At 34.3% G+C, this 22,034-nt stretch overlaps 1 protein-coding gene across 1 annotated transcript in view; it reads right to left on the reverse strand.

Moving 5' to 3' along the window:
- The window catches only part of LOC108729364 (probable G-protein coupled receptor B0563.6), a 35,730-nt gene extending 15,373 nt beyond the window's left edge, over positions 1-20,357 (reverse strand). The window contains exon 1 of the mRNA XM_018458432.1: positions 19,891-20,357. Within this exon, the coding sequence (XP_018313934.1) occupies positions 19,891-20,107 (217 nt within the window). The 5' untranslated portion in view covers positions 20,108-20,357. The remainder of the gene's footprint in view (positions 1-19,890) is intronic.
- Positions 20,358-22,034: the final 1,677 nt, after the last annotated feature.

The raw sequence follows: 22,034 nt of genomic DNA on the forward strand, positions 1-22,034 counted from the left end.
ACATTTTAATTTCTAGTATCGATTGTGTTTTCACATATGCGGTCTGAAATAAAAATTCTTAATATTGTTTACATTTTAAAATTCATTATTTTTATGTTATTTTATGTAAAGTTAATACCAAATTTCTTAATACCAAAATAACATAATTTATGAGTAAATGTAGAAATAAAACGACTCCGAACGTTCAAGAAAAAAGTTATATTCTCCTTTCATAAGTTATACGACATCAAAAAAAAAACCAGGGGTGGTTTTATCAAAATAAATTGATCTCTCTGAAGATATGCCTACGCTGAAGATATGTCAAGGACTCGTAAAAATATCGATTGAAATGATAGCAGCAGGGAACTTATAGTCCGCGGTTAAATCGTTGTCTTCACGATGGTAAACATACCTACATGTAACTTAAGTTACGAGTCGTTTTAGGTGTCCGATATCTACTTCGACGAGTTCCGTTGCTTTCGACGATCTTGCTTGCACGTGTGCAAGTGCCCGGGTATGCCACAAACTCCGATTGACTGGCGTCGTCGTCGTCGTCGTCGTCGTTGTCGCCGCGAAACAGGCGTGGACGAGAAAAGCGGGAGTTTCATGGAGCAAAAAGGAGCGTAGCGGTAAGACGTGACAGCCGCGATTGAACGCTTCGCTATGTCGGACGTCAGAAAAGTTGCGAACGTCGGGATGGCACGACGAAACTTTCCCGGAAGATTAACCGTTGTTCTAAATCGCGTCTGGCAATCGGACACCAGCACCCCGCGCGTATATATCCGGCGTGAAATCCGGCCCTCCTCTGGTCGTTATATCAAAAAATTAAGACGTCGAGACGGATGTATCCATCGGCGAAGACGGATTTTGTCCTACGACAACGTGGCGCAAATTTTTTCGCCTGGAAAAATTGATTGTACATCTTCCTCGCGCGAGGAAGATGCACATTGAAAGAAAAAATAATTGCAATTATGTCACAGTTTAATTATAATTATTAATTATTTTTGGTGTCAACTATGTATATTTTTTGTAAAATTATACACATAATAATAATTATTATTATTATTTAAAAATTATATAAAATTATTATATTTAACATTACGGTAACTACAAAAATAAAGCTAGTAACGATAATTATTTTATTATTTCTCAAATACCAAATACTTTTATCTCAAATTATAGCTTTTTTTGAATAAAATGTTGATTCTTTTACAATTAGTATTAATTCAGATCGAATTAAAAAGAAGATAAATATAATTTCGCGTCAAAAAAATTCAAACTACTTAAAATTTAAGAATGTTTTTTTATTGTAATTATTGTACATGAAACTTAATAATAACAGTTAGTAGCTTTAAATTTTATATTTACGGAGATTATCTGATTAATTTCTGAGCTGCAAACGATCGGAAATCAACTGGATTAAAAAAATGTTTTGTTTTACCCTTAAGCCTATTCTACAATGTGCTTTTTATTTCCTGTTTCTTGCTCTTTTTGCTATTTTTTATATCTTGCCTTTTTGCCTCTTATCCCGTTTTTCGTTTTTTGTTGTTCGAGATAAACGTTAATGAACTTCAGAAGAAACAGAAAATACATATCAAGAAATATAATTGTTGATAAAACGATCACAAAGAGAAAAAAAGCAAAAGGTAAACAGTAAGAAACAGGAAACAAAGAGCACATTGTAGTACAACCATTACTATCGGAGCGAAAAAGCAGAGTGCTTTTTCGCACTACTTTAATCTTCTGCTTTTCAAATCTTTCGAAGTAATTCCGCCAGTAATTTCCCTCCCGCGATCCGCGTAATGAGAGTGTAAATTCGCGAGCTCTCGCAGCGCGGTCTCTGTTAGTAAATAAACGTCGGCGAGAGAGAGACGCTTGATGTGCAGCACGCACGGAAATAAGAAGACCCACACGTGCAACCTGGTGCAGTGGTTTCGCCGTGTACGTGAAAATGTATGGCATGCGGCTTGGAATGACGCGCCGTGGAACGTTAAGTGAAGCTATAATGGTCCCCCGGCGCAGTCTGCAGCTCGATTATCACATAGAGGCAATACATCGGAATTGTAAAGACCGGAACCGTCCTGAATAGAGTACTCCGTATTCTCACTGCACATTTAACGTTAAATATGGACATATCTGAATTTTGTTTGCTTGGCGCGACTAATGTTGATACTTGACCAAGGGTCAATCGAGCGTCTAGCGATAAACCGATAGTAAAAATGCGAAATATCATACAGCGAAGATTTTCTACGTACTATTATATTCGTAATGTCAAATTGTATCCAATTTGAATTATTTTTATTCCTATAGTTATTACCATTGCTCAATATGTCATTAATTTAATTAAAACAATGGAGTTAAACAAGGATTTGACTCAAATGTAATTTATTATTTATGAACCAAATTTAGTTTATTATTTACTAACAAGAAAACCCATGCAAGTATTTCCTTTTAATTTTGGTGAGCAATATGTTGTTTCCTAGACAAAAATAAGGGACACATTTTTTTATAAAGCCCAATTGTACTTTTCAAGTTACCATTTAATATTTAACAGTAATGTTTTTGTCTTAGCGAAAGAATTACTCTCTAAATCTTTTGAAGTGAACTCTCATTTCAAAAGATTGAAAATTGGGCCAGTCTTGAAAAAAGAGTAAGATTTCAATTTTTTGGAGTGAAAGTCACTCCAAGGAATGAAGTCACACACTCTAAACAAAGGAGAGAGATTTCATTTCTTTGGAGTGAATCTCACTTCAAAAGAGTCTTATTCTAAAAGAGTGAAAGTTTGTCACTCTTGTTCAAGAGTAAAAAACTCTCACTCTTTTTTTTTCTTCAAAATTAACTCAATTTTCACTCCAAAATATTTAGAGAGTAAAATAATCTTTTTCTTTATCAATCGATGCATGTCTGTGAATGTTAATGGACTCTCGATAGCGCATCCAGCACTTGGCAGCGTTTAAATCGCAAGGTCTTGCGATGGATGGAGCTGACGAAGGAGCTGTTCGTTCGTAAATGTTCGTTTGTTCCTCGTAATCTCAAGTTGTTTTACCTTAATGCCAACCTTAAGATCGGGGCCACTGAATCTCCTTAGTTGCCGGCTGAAACGCAATGTCGCAGCCATGCAAATGTCGCAGCACGGCTTAAGCGAACGATGCTGCAGCTGTTTAACCGCGGGAAATGCTCCATCGTATTCGCGAGAGCAAGAGTACGTATTTTCTTTTAAAAGTGAAGCATCCTCAAATAAATCGCCCTGCGATAACTGCAATTTCATCGTACGAGCGCAGAAAGATACCGGCATTGGAACGGATTATCATTGTAAAAGTGGAGGAGAGAATAGAGAAAAAGCCAGAGAGAGAGAGAGAGAGAGAGAGAGAGAGAGAGAGATTCGTGAGAATTTTTCCAACCTGCATGCCTCTTATTGTCATCACCGGACGATATGAGAATATGTTTGTGTAGAGGATTTTTCCTAGTCTCGTTTCTGTACAGAAGTCGGGTCAATCTTTGGGTACGTACATTTTGCGCATTCACACAGAGAGAAACACGCGAGACATCTCATAAAGCCATATTCGCGTCTTTGATTTTTCTTCGAGATAAAGGCGATGCCAATGCGCGATTTTGTAAAAAAAAAAGGAAAGAAGAAACACCAACGCTCTGCGCGAAAACGTCCCTATCGATATTGAGTTCTCCCGGCGCACGAAGAAAAAGCGACCGCGACAGCGGCACGAAGTAAATGAATTGTTAATTATTATCTTACGGGTAATGCCGGGTTGGGTATGAATATTTATGGAGCCGGGGGTAGTCCGCAATTTCTTAATATATCGCCAGGCGCGTATACTGAATCCTTAAATCTACGTTGACACCGCCGCGGGAAGCATTATGAATTTATGAATTTCGGATCGATTATCATTATCATTTCGCGGATACGGAAACGCGGTGGTTGACATAATTCCGCGAGTGAAACATATTCAATAAAAATGTTCTGCTTCCAATCAATTCTTGTTACTATAGTGTATTTGTATAATTTCTTTTTAAACAAGATGGATGGATAAAGAACGTTCTCTCTTCGATCTTAACATGATTGCACCTTCGACCGTATATACGTGGTGTGACGATAAAGTTCAGTAAATATTATGAGAAAATAAACGTCATATAAGTACACACTTTGAAATGAAGTGAAGATTCGTCATCTATGTTATCCAAAATGTGAATTTATCATCCATGCGATGTTTATATAATTCTCACCATGTTGATGTTAAATTAACATCAACATGACATGGATTTAAAACCCTAGTGTTTATATCAACACCATCATGGTATGAATTTAAAACCCCTGGTGTTAAATCCACCATGTTAATGTTACTTTAGCACCAACAGTGAGAATTATATAGACACCACATGGTATTAGGTTCAAACTACTATTTTTTAGAGTGTGCATTCGCTTTCTATTTGACAGTTGGCAAAATATAAATTCAAATCATCTTTAGTAAAAAATGATGAATGGATATTTTTAACGTTATGGTACTTTTAAATACTTTTTGCTATATTAATTAGTTCTTGATTTAGGTAATAAGCGCGATATTATATCAGATGTGAAGTTGGCATTAGTAGTCCATGTGTATACGGTCGGAAGATTGCACTTACGTTATTCGAGAGAAGATGTTACTTCGAATTGAAGAGTGTAAGATAAGAAGTACCCGTCTATAGATTTCTCGTCGGTCAAACTGACTATCCTGCCCACGAGCGGGCATCGTCAAATGACACGCGGATTTCCACGAGAGTGAATCGATCTCATCCATTCTGCGTTATTCAACGTCGAGCTACCTGTCCTATGTGACTACTAACAGCTCCTCTCCTCCCCGAATATGCCGGACGTGGCCTTCGTCGCATATAAATTGCAAAATCTACTGCGATCTGAGAGGAGTAGCTAAGATTTATTTTTTCAACTGTTTTTTAGTGTCGCTCGATTCCAAATGTATTATCCCTTAGTGAATCTCATGAGTCATCGATGGAAAAAGAGGATATTAACAGCAATTTAATTTAAAATAATTTATTATTTTATATTAATATTTATTATTAATAATTTATTATCTTGCAGATAATTCAATAATAATATTAATAAAAGAAATTTTAACATTTTATTAAAACAAAAACATGCTACAATTTGTATTTGCTTTATTAACATTTGATCTGCACGAATTTTTGTAACTGGTCACCGTGCGTCATACTCTTACTTTTGTATAATGTAATTTCAAATAAATGTTTTTACATTGAAATACATTTTCCAATAAAATACATTTTTCAATAAAATGTACTTTTAAGTAAAAGTTTTCTTTGATAAATCTCGCAAAGTCGACCTCATCTTCAGAATCTACTTCTCTGAATATATCAGATAAAATCAATGCAAAGTGTTCTTGGTTATATACAGATGGTAATACGTAGGAAATGTGTATTAACCTTCCTGTCTGCGATATTTCTCCTCCATCTGTAATTTGAGTCCTTTTTGTCCAACCCAAGTCTTTTTTACTGTTCTAAGCTTTTCAAGAAAATTTATTTATTTTTCAACATCTCTGTTACTAAATAGTTTCTTAACTTAACTATTGACAATTTTATTTAATAAATATGATGTATATAATCTGTATATCTCGGAACTTTCTCATTTTGATCGAAAAAAAACTTAACATTCTTCTTTGTGCAAAAATGAATGCAAAAGAGAATAAAATTTTGCTTGTGCCAAAAAGGACTTAGATTACGGAGGGTTAAATTAATACTAAAATTGATATATATTGAATAGGTGTATATCTAATTATTTATAGCAGTCAACATTGTCATAGTGTCAACATTGTTATCGAATTAACAAGATTATTTTCAATTAAACTACTATTAGCTAATGTTGTTAATACATCACTTTTTTCTGTATGCATTATATATACATATTTTTATAATTTTGTATATTCTTCTTGGATATTTGATACATCTCATAATCTGATTAAATGCGGTGCAGTTTTTAGGTTTTTTTTAAATAAATATGTATGTAGTTCGAAATACATATTTATTTTTATCTTTCTTTTTACGTTTAAGATATATTTATACAGAAGAGGCCAATTTTGTGTATTAACAAGTTAAAGTAAATGACGAAGTTGTTTCTGACCCAAAAAAGTTTGCAATTTTTCTGACGAAAGTACGGGAATCTTCTCCGTGATTGAATTATAGATACTCACACAGAGATGAATCCGCACTAAAATGCCGAGAGCTTTCTACGTGACAAATACTCCGCATTCATTGCAATTCCTTAACTCGATTTATCAACCTCTCGTCCAACTATACTGCGGTGGAAAAGTACATCCTAGGGTTGCTGATATTTACCTTATCAGGCCGATCATTACGATGTACACCGAGAGAACTACGAAATGAGATATCAGGATTATAATCTTGATCTATCTTTTGCATAGTCAAACGTCGATCTTATGAAAATAAACACATTATTCATCTTAATGCGACAATAACAAATATTACGAGGTAATTTCGCGGTCGCCCTTAAATTGTGGACACGCATCAAGCAAAGCTTACGATAAAACGATTTTAAAACGAGCTCAATTTCTTCGCTTTTACTTGGATTTTTTGCACGTATAGCTTCTTCGGAAATTGATTGTTCCAATGTAGCGACCACTTGGAACGATTTTGCAGTATCGATTTCGGCATCGAGTGCTATTTCGCACAGCCATGGCTTTCTGTTATTTAACGTGGCGGTTAATACTATCCGGGCGAAGCGGATGACAATGCTCACGTGCGATCGTTAATATTCATAAAGCCCGAAGTAACCCGCGCATCATTATTCGAATCTGTAACACACATCGTCGAACTAGTGTGGATTTAATAGATTTTCCCTGTGGTACCAGTTACGAGAAACCCCTAATAGAGAGGCAACGATCTTATGTCACGACCAACAGTTCCCGGAAGTCGGAAGAATTATTTGAAGAATCAGAAAGGTTCTCCTCTAATATTGATATCCTTGAAATATTTTTCCATGTGAAAGTTTACAACAGATAGACGATCCATGTGAGAGTTTACAACAGATAGAAGAGACAAGCAGATACGCTTATTTTGATAAGCCTTATTTGCTCCCCTTGTTTTCCTCTGGTTTATCTTGTTTTATAAATGTTTCCGATTCTTTGTAAGATATCTTCTCACACGATGAAATATCGTTTCTGATGCGGAGATTTGTTCATAATCATCACGTACGTCTCTATTTGATCATTTCATTACGATTACACAATTGGAGAATTTGTATTAAATTTAACATATAAAACAAAAACAATATTAAACAAAGAATTTCTTAGGACTATAAATGTGAATACACAACAAGTAGGAAATAAGTGTCTTTAAAGATTAAGCTGGATCTTATATAATTTGATGTGAATTTATATACTACCTATGTAGTTATTTAAATTGTGAATTCATTTAATTTAAATTTAACATAAAATGGATATATTAAGAAGTGACACAAATATAAATGTAAAAAATTAACACAAAAAATGTAACTTTGATAAAATTTTATGATTGGAGTAGATAATTCAGTATAAGTGTAAAATTTTTAATCTTTGCAAAGCGAATGTACGTAAAACTTTAAACTTTTGGCGTGAAAAGTGGTTTCTAAAAAATGCGTGATTATATCTTGAAGATGACTCTACCATTCGATTTGCAATTTTACTTACTTCTTCTAGATACTACGTATGATTTTTGCTGTTTTTTTTTCACAGCCAAAAACGAACAAGATTTTTGATGAAAATTTGATGGTCGATATCGTCTTTAGAAAAGATAAATGAATCTCGATAAAAGCTTCATCTTCAAAGGAAATCTTACAGTTAAATCAAAATTATTTCGAAGTCAATCGCCAATGTAATTTATTTGAAATTTCCTAAATCTAGAAGTCTAAGAATGCGGAAAGACGTCAAAATGCATATGTCGTGACGTAACGACACGAAGAAACAAAGAAATCCCTTTAGAAGAACATTAAGATTTCAGAGCAAGGCATCGTTCATCGACTAAATTAATCGCCGAAGAAATATTACGCCTGCTTCCAACATCGATATAATAGTACCTCCAATTTCTCTGTAAGATACTCGATCTGCCTTTTCTTTCCAGACACGTGCAATCTCTCCATTAAATCGTCATCTCTTACATAAAAGTTAAAAGCAATAAGCCTCCATCACGTGCGCAACGATAAGAATCGAAATTCGCGTGTCTCTCTCTCTCTTTCTCCTAACTAGTCACGTTGTTCACGTAACAAAGTTTTCATACAGTTTCGCGTAACGGAGTGTCAAAAATACAATAAATCTGTACGCACGTGTGAGCGCAGGTGTTACACGTTAAAGGGATTATTTTGAGGCGGATACATGTTCTCTCCGCTTCTGATAATTCCTTTGATCAGCGCTTGTTGCGGCAACCTGATTGTCTTCTCGGCGGGATAATCAAACTTGGATGGTCCCTTTTATCTCGCCTTCCCTCGTTGTACATCGACCGATACATCGATCGTATAGGACCATCAAACAAATCACAAAGAATTTTTTTGGGAAGAAACGAAACCCGTTCTTTTCCCTCGACAAAAGAATCATCGTCACGAGATACCTATATTTAGACATTTTTCCGCACGTTCTCAGACTTCTAGATTTAAGGAATTCCAAATAAATAGCCCGTGACGTTGGCACGATCGATCTTGAAATAATTTCGCGTGCCATGAGATTGAATTCCAACTGTTCCATAGGCAAATGCTTTTATGCTTCAGTCGCGGCAATAATAGATGGAGAAACAAACGAGAGAAGAAGCGAAGGACACCAGCGTTGGCTGGTCACTTACCCGCCATATGTAAAGGCATATCTGTAAATGAAGCGGAAACAAAGTAGGTCATGGCAGAACTTGGAGAAAATGGTTACGGGCGTTACGACGTATCGATAAAAGATCATGGCGCGATAAAACTACTTGAAAGCCGACGGAAGCTATAGCTCGCCATTATTTAGGCGTCTTTCGGCAACGTGATTTAACGACGTCGTTCCGCGCGATCGGCGAATGTTTTCTCCGCCGTTATTCAAGCAGAACAAAAAGGCATGATGAAAATCAAAGTGGCTCCAAAATGAAATTTATTAAGAGTCGGTTATTTTTTCAGTCACGATTTATTTTAGCCAAGAAAAGTAACGCGTTATACTTGTAACGCTGTTACCATTGTTCTGTAACGATAACGAATTCAGCCGTCATTTTTTATGTAACATATACAGCGTCCATTTTAATTGCCCCAGACAAATACATATTAAATATATATTATTAGATATATATATTAAAAATAATAATATTAATATAAAAAATTATAAGATTCATATTACATAAGTTTTTAATATAAAGAACAACTTGCTATATAGGGGTTATAGCTTAGAGTTTTAAGTTGTAATATTATTACATTATTAATATTGATTATTAAATAATATTTAAATCTAATTCTTATTTTAATATTATAAAAAAGTAACAAAAAAAGTAAAGAACGTTTTAAACAATTGTAACAATAACGCGTTATTTTTTAAAATTAGCAACGAACGGTGGTATTCATAACGAGATTTTTTGCAAAAAATAATAGTAAGATACCGTAAGGAGTGTTATTTATATAAAATAATTCCAATTTTAACATTATTATTATTTTAACGTTATTACATGTATAATTAACGCCATTATCATATATAATTCTGATTTTGTGTTCTGCTTGGGTACAGGATGTAAAGTCTCCGGACACAACGCAGAGTGAACTCCTACTTCACTAATATATGAGTTGCAATGGTGACGCGAATAAAGAAATATCCGCCGACGCGGTTTTTTTGCGATTTTCCGGGCACGCTTCGAATCGCATCTCCCTGCATCTGCGAATTCTTCTATCCCGAGCAACGCCTCGCGATTCGCGATACTTCCGGAAGCAAAGGCACGTACCCTCGGCCGTCGCAACCCCCTTATCTTGTCCGCCAGCATCCTCCTTCTCATGCGACGTGCATACGTCGCGCATATCGATGCGCCCGCTCCGCGCGACGAGCACGTCTTGCTCGCTCGCTTATTTACATACGCCTCGGTGCTGATGCACGTGTTACGGTACGCGATGCTGCCGTGCAGAGCGTAAAGACTCTCGCCTTTCTTTCTCCCCCTTCGGATATGCCGGGTGACGGCCGCCGGTGTGCTTCACGCTCTGATATTTGACGCCGCCGGAATTTTGATGCTCCACCTCGGCCGCGTATAGGGATACTAGGTACACCCACACGCCCGTTCACTTATCTAACGGAATTGGCACCGACTTACCCGGAATTCTAACGACGGCAGTGCAACATGTATGCGCATACGGATAATACGAAAGCCATCGCTTGTCATTTCGGTAGAATAGCGAAGGTCGCTCCCTACTCAATTTTCTGTCATAGAGTTGATATCCTATTCTCCGACGAATTTCTGGAATTTCTGGAAGTTTCGTATCCGACAGGCGATCAGCACGTTTGATGAGCTTACTATAGAATGTATAGAAGGTATCTCGTATACGAAACATTGACTGCATTTAGCAGAAAAAGCAGCTTTGCAACTGTTGTAAAATCCTTGAATATGATTGGTTTATACATTTAGATCCAATGAGGAACTAAGAGCAAGATTAATAATATTAGAGAATTTTATAACAGTTGCAAAGCTACTTTTTCTGCTGAACGCAGCCAATGGCTGCGTTCAGCAGAGAAATTTAATCAGTTAGCGCTTAGTGATTCTTTAATATGATTGATTCTTGTCTTTAGTTCTTCGTAAAATCTAAGTGTGGGAACCAATATCGTATTAAAGAATCATTAAGCGCTAACAGATTAGTTTTCTCTGCTGAACGCAGCCATTAGTTTTAAATAAATGAAGAATAAATATCAAAAAGTTTAGTAATGAGATTTATTTAAAATTTTTAGCAATTGCTTTTGAAATCATTAGATAATAAAAAGTTCCAGTATAAATAAATAAAAGCCATTAATAAAAATTGATAGCAATATATTGGCATTTCTTCAGCAAATAATTAGTGAAAAAAGAAATAAAACAATATAAATAAAAAATAAAAATAATTGATGTAAATTGAGAGATAAATTGAAAGATGTCATTATTAGTGGGATTATGATTGTCCCGGTTTTTTATCGATAAAATATTTTTTTTCCATCAACAAAGCGTTTTACAAAATGTATAAAAAAATGAACTAAAGAAAAAGTAACGTAAAATAACATAAATATAAATTATTAAGAAATGCTATTATTGAGAATATTATATGACATCTAAATAAAATATTGTCGTCCATGCTCTCAATAAAGCTACTACTATTATTATTATTATTACTGCTGGCAATAATTTGGCATTCTTTGTCTGACTTTTTATTGATAAAATATTTTCTAACATGCAGATCATTCAATAAAAAAATACACTTACGAGAGAATAATTAACGAAAAAAGATAAATGTAAAATAATGTGACGTAAAATGATGTAAATAAAAGTTATTAAGAGAGATCAGTATTTTGGTGGAAATGTGACACGATAATCAATGATTTGATATTTCTGGACCGAATATTTTCGATAAAATATTTTCCACCATACAGAGGGTAAAATATCCGTAAAATACACTTAAGCTTTATGTTCTTCCTGCAACAGCATAAGATGCACGATGAAAGGCGAATCGGATCTCGCGAGAGACGCGTCTCTTTGCGTGTCTCCTTTGTGCGTAGGCGGATATCCTTGTTCGGTAGCAAGATCAAGGGTAGTAGTGGACCAGTCGAGAAACTCGAATTACACTAGCGAGGGAACGAGATACTCTCAAGATTTTATTCCGCCATTCCTACACGAAGTCGGATTGTATCATTGTATGCCACGTATAGAACGTCTCTTCTCGTCAGATTTTTCTCGATGAATTTAATCACGCTGGTTAATATTTTATTTTCGTTAGTAATATTTATCTTTTCTTATTGTTAGTAAAACTGAATAATAGAATTAAATGGTCATTTCAGAAATCCTATAAGTAAAAAATCTAATTTTTGGAGAATTAAAAGAACGTTAAATTGTAGTTTTACAGCTGTAATATTAAAAATAATTAAGAATATATTAAAAAATGCTTCTAATATATCTACGTATCTTATTCTGAACTGAATTTCCTAATATTTCAATTTTAACAAAAATTGACTTATGCGACTTATGGAGTTTCTAAAATGACCGATATAATTCTCCTCGATCATTTCTGTAATTATTCAATAGACACAATTAATTCAGATCGTTATATAATAAAGTACACACTTACGAAAGTCTTGATGCGTTTATATCATGTAAGATGTAATGAGTGTTTACCTAACAGTAAGCGATTGTAATAGATGAAGTTATTCATTCCGCGCTGCGAACCAGTCATAATTTGCAGCAACTGTCGCGGTATTTATGGAACTTTTAAATGAGATTTCATTAGTTTCGTTATTCACGAACCGCTTGTTAAGTCATTAATCTTGATGAGTTTGATGGTGAAAGCAGCTGAGAATTTTCACAGAAGAGTAACATGTCGGCACACTCACTCCAGATACTAAGTTTCTTGATAGATACCGGGATCAAGGACGGTTGAGCCTGACGTCGCAGAAACTCGAAGCAAGGCGATTAAAGTGCAATATATATATGTATATGTATATATATATGTATATATATGTATATATTGGCTATAGGGAATCGAGAGAGGAGGAGGAAGGAGAAGAAGAGAAAGCTCAAAGAAGTTTCAACCATGAACAAGTGATGTTGCCCTATCATATCTTCCTTCTTTGTTTCTGTCTCCCTCTTTTCTCTCTCTTTCTGTTTCGTCGATCTCTTCTAATCTTCTAAATCCTTCTAAAACTGCATTTTCAACACACATGAGAGAACCGAATGAATCGAAAATTTCATCCAGATCGTTTACACCCAGACACCTTTTGATACCGGAATATCGTCACTGTATAGTGATATCGAATCAATAATATACTATAAACGACTCGCCGATACTTCGTGACACTCTGATAGAAAAAAATGATTGCAATTATCATAGTTCAATTATAATTAATCAGTTGCGATGCGCCGTAGATTCATATGTTTACCCAATTATTTTTGTCTTTACTTATTATTTTATATTAAGTTATCAGCCGTACTCTTTTAAGAGTATATATATATATATATATATACTCTTTTTGAGGTTGTATTCTTGGTTATTAATTAAAATTTTATATTTATAAAATTATATTAATAAGAATTGTCAACAATTATGTTCTAGAAATTTCATTAAATACCTACATTTAATGCATAAAAAATTACACCTCGTCCTTCCATTCTCGGATCATCTTTCGTTGAAAAGTGTACATACGTACTCTTTCCTTGTAATTTAGATATGATAATTCTAGATGTATAAAATGATGTATGCTCAATCTTTTCTTATCCTTAATGCGTCTATGTGCGCGCTGAGAGATTTGAATTTATCAGTCTTGTGGAAAAAGAAATTAACTCGAAACTAGACTAAGCGAAATTGAGTGCTTGCAAGACAATGCTTCCGCAACGAGCACACTCCGGTAGCGTAAACCACTTTAGAGTCGATTTTGCACTTTTGTGGCGCAATTCTGTGGAGTGCAGAGCTCCAGGCTATATTCCGCGGCTTTGCAGTTGTGGCTGTGGAGTTAAACGAAAGGAAGAAGCCTCATATACGTAGGGATGTGTTACGACCGTGGCGGGGTCTATAATCCTTAAGGAACCCGACCAGGGCGATAAAGACATGGCTCTTAAGAATGTGCAGCCTCACCGGGGGACGAGAGCCATGAATCCTAGTTCCATTCAGTTCCATTCGAAACGCGGCACGAAATGTGCAACTCAACGAAAATACCAAAATCGAATTGTCGAGTAATTTCCTCTCCTAATGCACTGGCCACGTTGCCTCGGAAACGGGCAGGGATGTTGAAGGCGCCGCAAAAACTGCCGAATCCTCTGTCTCGGAGACGGAAGCTACGGAGGACAGCTCGTCGTAGCGAGCATGAAAGCGTGGCTGGAACTGACCGTCGGAAACCTCGTTGTTGTTGCTTTTCTCATCCAAAAGCGACTGCGTTTTATATGCGCGATATATCTTCGCCACTCTCTGAATTGAAAAATGAATTAATAGTTTTTCAGGAGCAACGTATTTTGTACGGTATTTGTCTGAATCTTGACAGTAAAGTGTAAGTAGAAACTTACGATAAGTGCGTATATAAGAATGAGCTGTTTATTTTGAAAACACGGAATTTTTTTCTTAAATTTTAGAAGTTGTATCTTCAGTTGAAATAAAAGAAAGAAGTAAGACTAGCGCGGCTATTAATGTACCTATAATATATTGAAATTAAATACACAGTAAAAAACATTTGTTTTAAAACCAGTCCTTGTTAAAATTTTTGTATTGAATTTTTAACATATCCGAGTATTAATTTAGCATAATATGATAGTGATATTTTAATAGTTTGCATTAAATTGATATTTAACGTTTCTTGGTGTTAAAATAACACAATTTATGAGTAAATAAATGAATAATATAGAAATAATGTATTTCAAAATATAAATTCTAAGATAAATGAATAAAATGTGTTGATTTCACATATTATAAATAATATAAATATTAATTTTATTGAAGAAATATGCTTACAAATTATGTTAGTATTATATTTTTTATATTAATTTTTTATATAATATTTATGTTATTTCCTAATATATTTATCTTATGTTAAATTAACACAAAAATTTAAATGGACACGTGAAATGTATTAAATTTAATATAAATTCTAATTGATACATCTATATTGAAGTAATATACTTCCAATTTATTAGCTTCATTTATTTCTAATGAATTTTTTTCTTTGCTTCTTACAACAAATTGAGTCATTATCGATCGCCACGGCAACAGGTTCAATGTCAATAGTATGTACCGTCCTTTTCCTCGAAGTGTCTATAAACACACGTGACGATGAAGGGACTATTATATAAATAAAGACAAAACGCACGTTAATGATCGAAATCATGGACACCGTTCGGCACAAATAATGACGCGACGCTAAACAAATAAACCGGGACATCCAGGGTGATACGTATGTACCTGTGGTGGTTCGTAATCTCGATTGGAGGCTCAGGAAAGAAGTCGATTACTTAATTATGGCATCGTGCCAAAACATCGCTGCCGGTTCGTTTGGCAGTGCTCTTGCGCTATGTTGCCGCAAAAAATCCTCGATTTTGAGATTTATCGGCTATGATTACAGCGCATCTCAATACCTGAGATCGCATTTCCGCGCACGAAAAGCCTTCATAGTCAATTCAAATCGTTCACGCGTCTAATCATCGCTCAAAGTTCCATTGTTTATTTTTGGTGTAAGACGAGATTCACGCGGACACACTTTAATTACCGTACATCTATGGCAGATTTATTCTTGTCGATGTCCAATTTAGAATTATAATTATGAACAATTACATAAATATATAAATAAGGATTCTCAATCTTAAACAATAAAATAAAAATTCAGACAAGGCTAATGAGGGTCAAACGCTGATGTAAGAGCGAAGAGTTAGGAGATGCAGATAATACTCAGTTAATGGTTATCTTCATTTATTGTGTTGATACGTTAGCCTGATGAGTCATCCTCAGCGAAAAACCAGAAATATAAAATCCTCCATTGAGAGCAAGTCACTTGCAGATTGACAGAAATGCAGTAATCAATACGCTCAATGAGAAACAAAATTGATTTCTGTCAATCTGCAAGTGACTTGCTCTCAATGGAGGATTTTATATTTCTGGTTTTTCGCTGAGGATAATCCCAAAGTGAGCCGAAACGTTATTGGTAACTCATTAGGCTAACGTATCGACACAATAAATGAAGATAACCATTAACACCTGATTTTATTTATTATCTGCATCTCCTAACTCTTCGCTCTTACATCAGCGTTTGACTTTCATTAGCTTGTCTGAATTTCTATTTTATTGTTTATAATTATGAATAATCGTCACTCGTAAAATGGTTTATTTACTGGTTAAGAATGATTTTACTAAATATTTGAGACATTAAATATTAATGTAAATTATATACATTTTCAAGATATTAAAAATAATAATTTATTAAAAAAGAAATTATTAACTTTTTTATTTTTATCTATTTCAAAAATAAAATTTAGTTTTTACAAGTGTGACAGTGTTATTTATATTTCATCTGAAACTACTAAATACGTAATATATATATTAAATGTAATATATAGTAAATTAAATATAAAACATTCTAAATAACATATATATATATATATATAAATAGGTTCTATATATACATTTTCTATCTATTCATTTACTTCTTATTTACTTTTATTTATTCTTTTTTTGTATGATATGTTTTGTATTGATTTATTTTCTGATTCTATATACCTATTTTAGAAACAGTCGCGCATTTCTCAACTGTCAGAGCTCAATGTCGAAATCAACTTGGTAGTCAAAGTGTTAACTAGTCACGAGCCGAAAACGCTTTCCGACGTGCCCGACGCGCGCATTTCCGAAACGGATACACGTTACCCGATCGTGCTGTTGTCCCGCAAAACTATGGCGATGAATATTGATGAGCGGTCTACAGTGAAATGGTCGAATCGGCGGGCGTAACGATTGGAAGGTTAATTGAGAGTAATGCTCGTCTTTTTCCAGTCGGGGAAACAGACCGTTAATCTCCACAGAAAATTTGCGCGGCTGTAATATCGAATTTTCGACTTTTTCGTGGTTTTGGAGGGTATTCCCTAATGGCTTTCAGGACGAGGTGTGAACGAATTGCTTTTTTTATGAGTATCCTGTAGGTGTTTTCTTTTAAAACAGGGAAAGAAGAAAACGAGGAAGAACGAGGTTGGAAGCCTTCGCTTAAAATTTTCTTAGGTAAGTTCGGCACTGAAAAAGCGTGCGCGATCATTTAGTGCGCGCGCACGTAAATGATCGTTCGACTTATATTAAAAGAAAAGAAAATTACGTGCAGTTTAAGTTACCAATATATTCTTCGCGCGCTTGTGAAAAGTCTCGATCCTCGTACAAAATTAAAAATATTTTGAACTTGTGTTAAAACCGGTCATTGTTAAAATCTTTGTATTGAATTTTTAACGTATCCGTAAATTTGACATAATATAATTATGTTATTTGACTGTTTAAATTAACACTTAATTTTTTTATTATTAAACTAATACAATTTATGAATAAATACACAAAAAACATAAAAATAATAATTTTAAAACATAAATTCTGAGATAAATGTATAAAAAATGAATGTGCCTGTTAATTTAACATATTATAAATTTTGATGAAGAAATATAATATGTTTCCACAACTTGTTCTCAAATTGTGACAAAGTGTTACATTTTTATGTATTACTTTTTACATAATGTTTATGTTATTTTCTAACATATTCGTCTTGTAACACAAAACAAAAATTTAAATGGATTTCAGGACACGTAAAATGTGTTAAATTTAACACAAATTTTCGAACTGTGTATATTAAATCAACTAATTAGATAAAGTTGATTCAAAAACCAAATATGATGTTTATAGATATCTCCGTAATTTCTTGTTTGCTTAAGGGGATCCTAAAGCGAAGCTCGAACTCCGACAAAATCACTAGATGTCGCTGTTTTTTCTGCGCATCGACATGTCTGTATATACTACCACACCAATATCTCACGCAACCTATAATATATTCAGTCGCACATTCATGTCAATTTTCGTATAACAAACTCGTCGCGATAAAGCGTCTAAGTCTAATTCTAAGAACTCGACGTTATTTGTTTGTGCAAACTACGTGTTTGTGAATCACTATTTCGTAAGGTTGGAAAACTTTCGTATCAAGCAAATGTTATCACGACTTGACAGCTTGAGACGCCATGTTACACTAAGAAATGGTAAAAAATATATCAATTTCGAAATTTTTGGTCGTTCTCGGCATAAACTCCACCTCACAGACACGTATTAATGCGTATACTTTAATCCCGGAAAAGGGTTTTTAAATCTGTGAAAGAGAAAAAAAAGTATTTGTTATATAAAAATTATATGATTTAGTCGGTAATACAGGCGGCTTTAGGATTCCCTTAAGCACCCAGTTTTGGAAATAATCGTCTAGATAACACATGTCTAAAAAAACGTCATAAAGACATTATATAAACGTCTTTTAGACATGCGTCTTCTGGACGGTTGATAATAATTATGGATAATCGATGTACACGACGCACGCGCTAACGACGTATTGAAGCACACGCGCTCTTGAGCGTCCGATAATGCACCTCACTGAAAATAATGCAATCGCTTTCTGTGCCGATATTACGTAAACATGGAATAATTTTATTGGAAGGTATTACACTGCTAATAGCGCCGCTTTTTCCTCCCCGCTGTCTCCTATTTCGATGCGCCTAGCTCGCCTTTTTCTCTTATCTAGAAAAATGTTATCAACACAGAAGACTATTTTCAGATCTACTTTTCGTTACTGCATTGTAAAAAGTAATATGTTTTATTCTTGTCTCCATATTTTAAACACTTAAGGATGTTTTAGTTTTAAACTTTTCCAATAGACAAAAACACTACGTGTTTGGATTTAAAACGCATAGTGTTTTAAATCCAAATACATAGTGTTTTGTTTATTGAAAAAGTTTAAAACTAAAACATCCTTAAGTGTTTAAAATATGGAGACAAGAATAAAACATATTACTTTTTACAATGCAGTAACGAAAAGTAGATCTGAAAATAGTTTTCTGTGTTGATAACATTTTTCTAGATGAAATGGTGAAACAGAAACGAACTTGTACACTGAAAAAAGTTAGTGTACAAGCTTGTTTGCGTTTCACTGTTGAAAAAATATTTGTTATGACAACGGTAATTTTATTCTGTCTCCAATCTCAAAAAGAGTAACTATGCTATTGTGATAAATAATAAATACTGTATTAAAGCTACAGGGACTAGAGAAAGATTTTCATCAATAATTACGACTAGTCGTTATAAGTACGACTTTATATTAACTCGGGAATAGTCACCTGGGATATTTTACACTCCAACAGCAAGAAAATGTGAATTATTATAATATAAAATGGATATTGTTTAATATATTTTCTTTCTTTTTTAATAATTATTCTTTACGATGTGAAAGGAGAAAAATTGAGATAAGTAACACTGATTGTCTATTTGGGAGAAATTACGGGTCCAATAAGGTAATCTCCCATAATACCCATCCAATCGTATCTAATGTTTGGTTGATGTTAACTTTCTGATTTCCGAAAATTTTCATTATAAAGTGTGTATGGAAATTGAGTCAGAACATTCAGAACGCGGTTTGTAAACACTGAGATAAATTTTCATGTCGCATACGACATGAAGTCAATAAGTCAGTTATAGTAACATACAAAATATTGTTTATATCTTAGAAACGGTTGAGTTTTCGATCTATATGTTCACTAAGGCTTTTTTACTCAGTATGATGTGTATTACCATGTAAATGCTAAATGGTTTTTTTAACACCCTGTATATATTTATTTGATTTCTACTTACTTTTTTCAGAAAAATTGTAAGTAAATCCGTGTCCATAATGTTTCCAAATACTAATAAATCGAAAAACAATCAATAATATACAATAGTGATTTTTAACTAGGATATAAAAAGGTTGTCGTTTACGTGAAAAAAAATTTAGATAACTACTCTTGAATTAATATTATAATCAATAATATTAAATTATAAGATTTAATTGCTATACTTAACAGTTTAATAATTATGTTTATCAGAGTTTAATGATCTGATTATTGTCTGTGACAACATTTTTGATCTGGAAATATTTACTGAAGCGTAAAACTAGGTCTAGAAACGAATAACGATAGACAAATGATGCTCACCTCTCATGTAGACGTAAGCAGTGCCGCGCATATTTCTTCTCGTGAGGACGACGAGATTCAAGATATTTCCAATGATGCCGAGGCAACAAATGGTCGGCAACACGATACCGTAACTGACTCGTCTCAAAGTCGGTGTTCGAGGATCCTCCTGCTTGTCCAGATCTTCCGGTAGCAGGCAGATATTCTGAATCTTGCTTATATTGAGCAGATCCGTCATCTTGCCGTTTTTTTGCTCTCTTTCTCTCTCACTTCAACGCCTCTCACAATTCGCGATAAATTTCCCCGTTCCATCGCACCGACAGATCCATCTTCGAATCCGCTCGCTCAACTGCCGTGTGTTCATCTCGTGGCACGCGTTTCTGACCGATCAGTAATTAACTAGTAGAGAGTGTTTTTCCGAGATGTTCAAGCGAGACGATGGCTGACAACAACACGATCTGAACTTAGGAACGAGATTAGCAAAGTTAGGAACGATACGCGCAAACTTGGTAACACTTTTTCGAACAGCATCCGAATCACACCGTTGTGATTCGATGACACGAGTCGCGAGAGAACAAGTTTCACACGCCGGTCAAGAGCACGCACATTCGTAAAAAATACACCTGTCATGCAACAGGTGCGATGAAAGTTTCATTTTACCATGGAAGAATCGTGAGAATTTAGAAGTTTAATTGTAAGCCAAGCCCGCCGGTTCGAATAAGCGGCTTTACCACTTACGATATCCGCGGCTGCTTATTTCACCGAGCAATCCGAACGTGTTCTTCCTGACAATTTGTACGCCGCCATCGTCGTGCGGCAGCTGCGCCGTTCCACGCTATCCTGAAAACAAACAGGTCGTTCGTGTGTATTCCGCAAATCCGATACATTCTACCGCAGCGAGTATTTATTTCCTCGTACTCCATTCGGAGGATTTTAATCGGAACCACAGGCGCGCGCGAGGGTTGAAAAACAGAAGATACACGAAAAGAACGGTTTTGTTCAAATTTTTAAAAATTTAACTTAATAATTTTTTTGGAATCATCAAAATAATTAGAACGCTCATGGTTGTTAGGATGTCAAAAATTTTTACAACATCGCTTATCATGCTTCCGATATAATTATTTGATGATCCAACAAAAGTATTTTCAAATCTGTAGCTATTCAAGTTTTTAAATACTTCAGTAAAATTGTTCTTTCCGTGTAGAAGCGAAGCTTGGAACTAATGCAATTAATAAGTACTTGAATTACTGTGTATATTTAACAATAATTAATACGTACAAAGAATTCAAATTGTACACGTTCCCATTTGGGTCCTGTTCAGTACGTATTAAAATATGAAATGGTCGTAAAATTCTGATATTGAATCTTCTACTGATTGTAGTCCAAGTAAGAGTCGAACGAATAAAATAATAAATTCGTCATCTTAAATTATTAAACTAATTCTTGGTTAAATGCAAAACTGATGCCAAAATCTGTAACATAATTACTGGATCTGTAAGACCCATTTAATTTATACAATTAAAAAACACTAATTAATTTGAAGGAACTAAAATGACGTAACTCGTATAAAAAAAATAAGTGCTACGTAAGTCTATTTTAATAAGAATAATCTAAATTCGCGGATGTAATATAAAAATAAATCGAACTCTTTGATATTTTCTTTGATATTTTCTGTGGCAGTTGCTACAATAATAGATAAAAGAATTAAGAACTAATAAATTCAAATATAATATTTTTTTATTTTAACATTCACAGAGAAAGCTGAATTATTTTTACTCATTAGAATCTTTATTATCCAAACAATCCTACTATATAGATCCACTGTCGGCTTTGGAGGGACATAATTGAGTGGGTTCAATAGACTCGCGTTAACTCTGAAAGGTGAGCTGAATTAAAAAGTTGTTATATTTATGTGTTAAAATTCATTGAAGTGAACTGTAAATTACGTAGAAACAAAACTAATGTTATTGAAAAACGGAATTTAGCAATCAATCCTCGTCATGATATTGTATTATGGATTAAATGAATGTTATACATCTAATCAAATAAATTCGTCTAAGAAGCTTGTCTGTCTCATCACGTATCTTTCACGAATCTACGTTTTCGAATCGAAAGGTTGTAGGGGACCGCGAGAATGCAGCATATGATTGAAAAGTAAAATCGAA

Source organism: Mycetomoellerius zeteki, unplaced genomic scaffold, assembly GCF_001594055.1.
Source record: "Mycetomoellerius zeteki isolate Tzet28-1 unplaced genomic scaffold, Tzet1.0 scaffold73, whole genome shotgun sequence".
NCBI lineage: Eukaryota > Metazoa > Arthropoda > Insecta > Hymenoptera > Formicidae > Mycetomoellerius > Mycetomoellerius zeteki.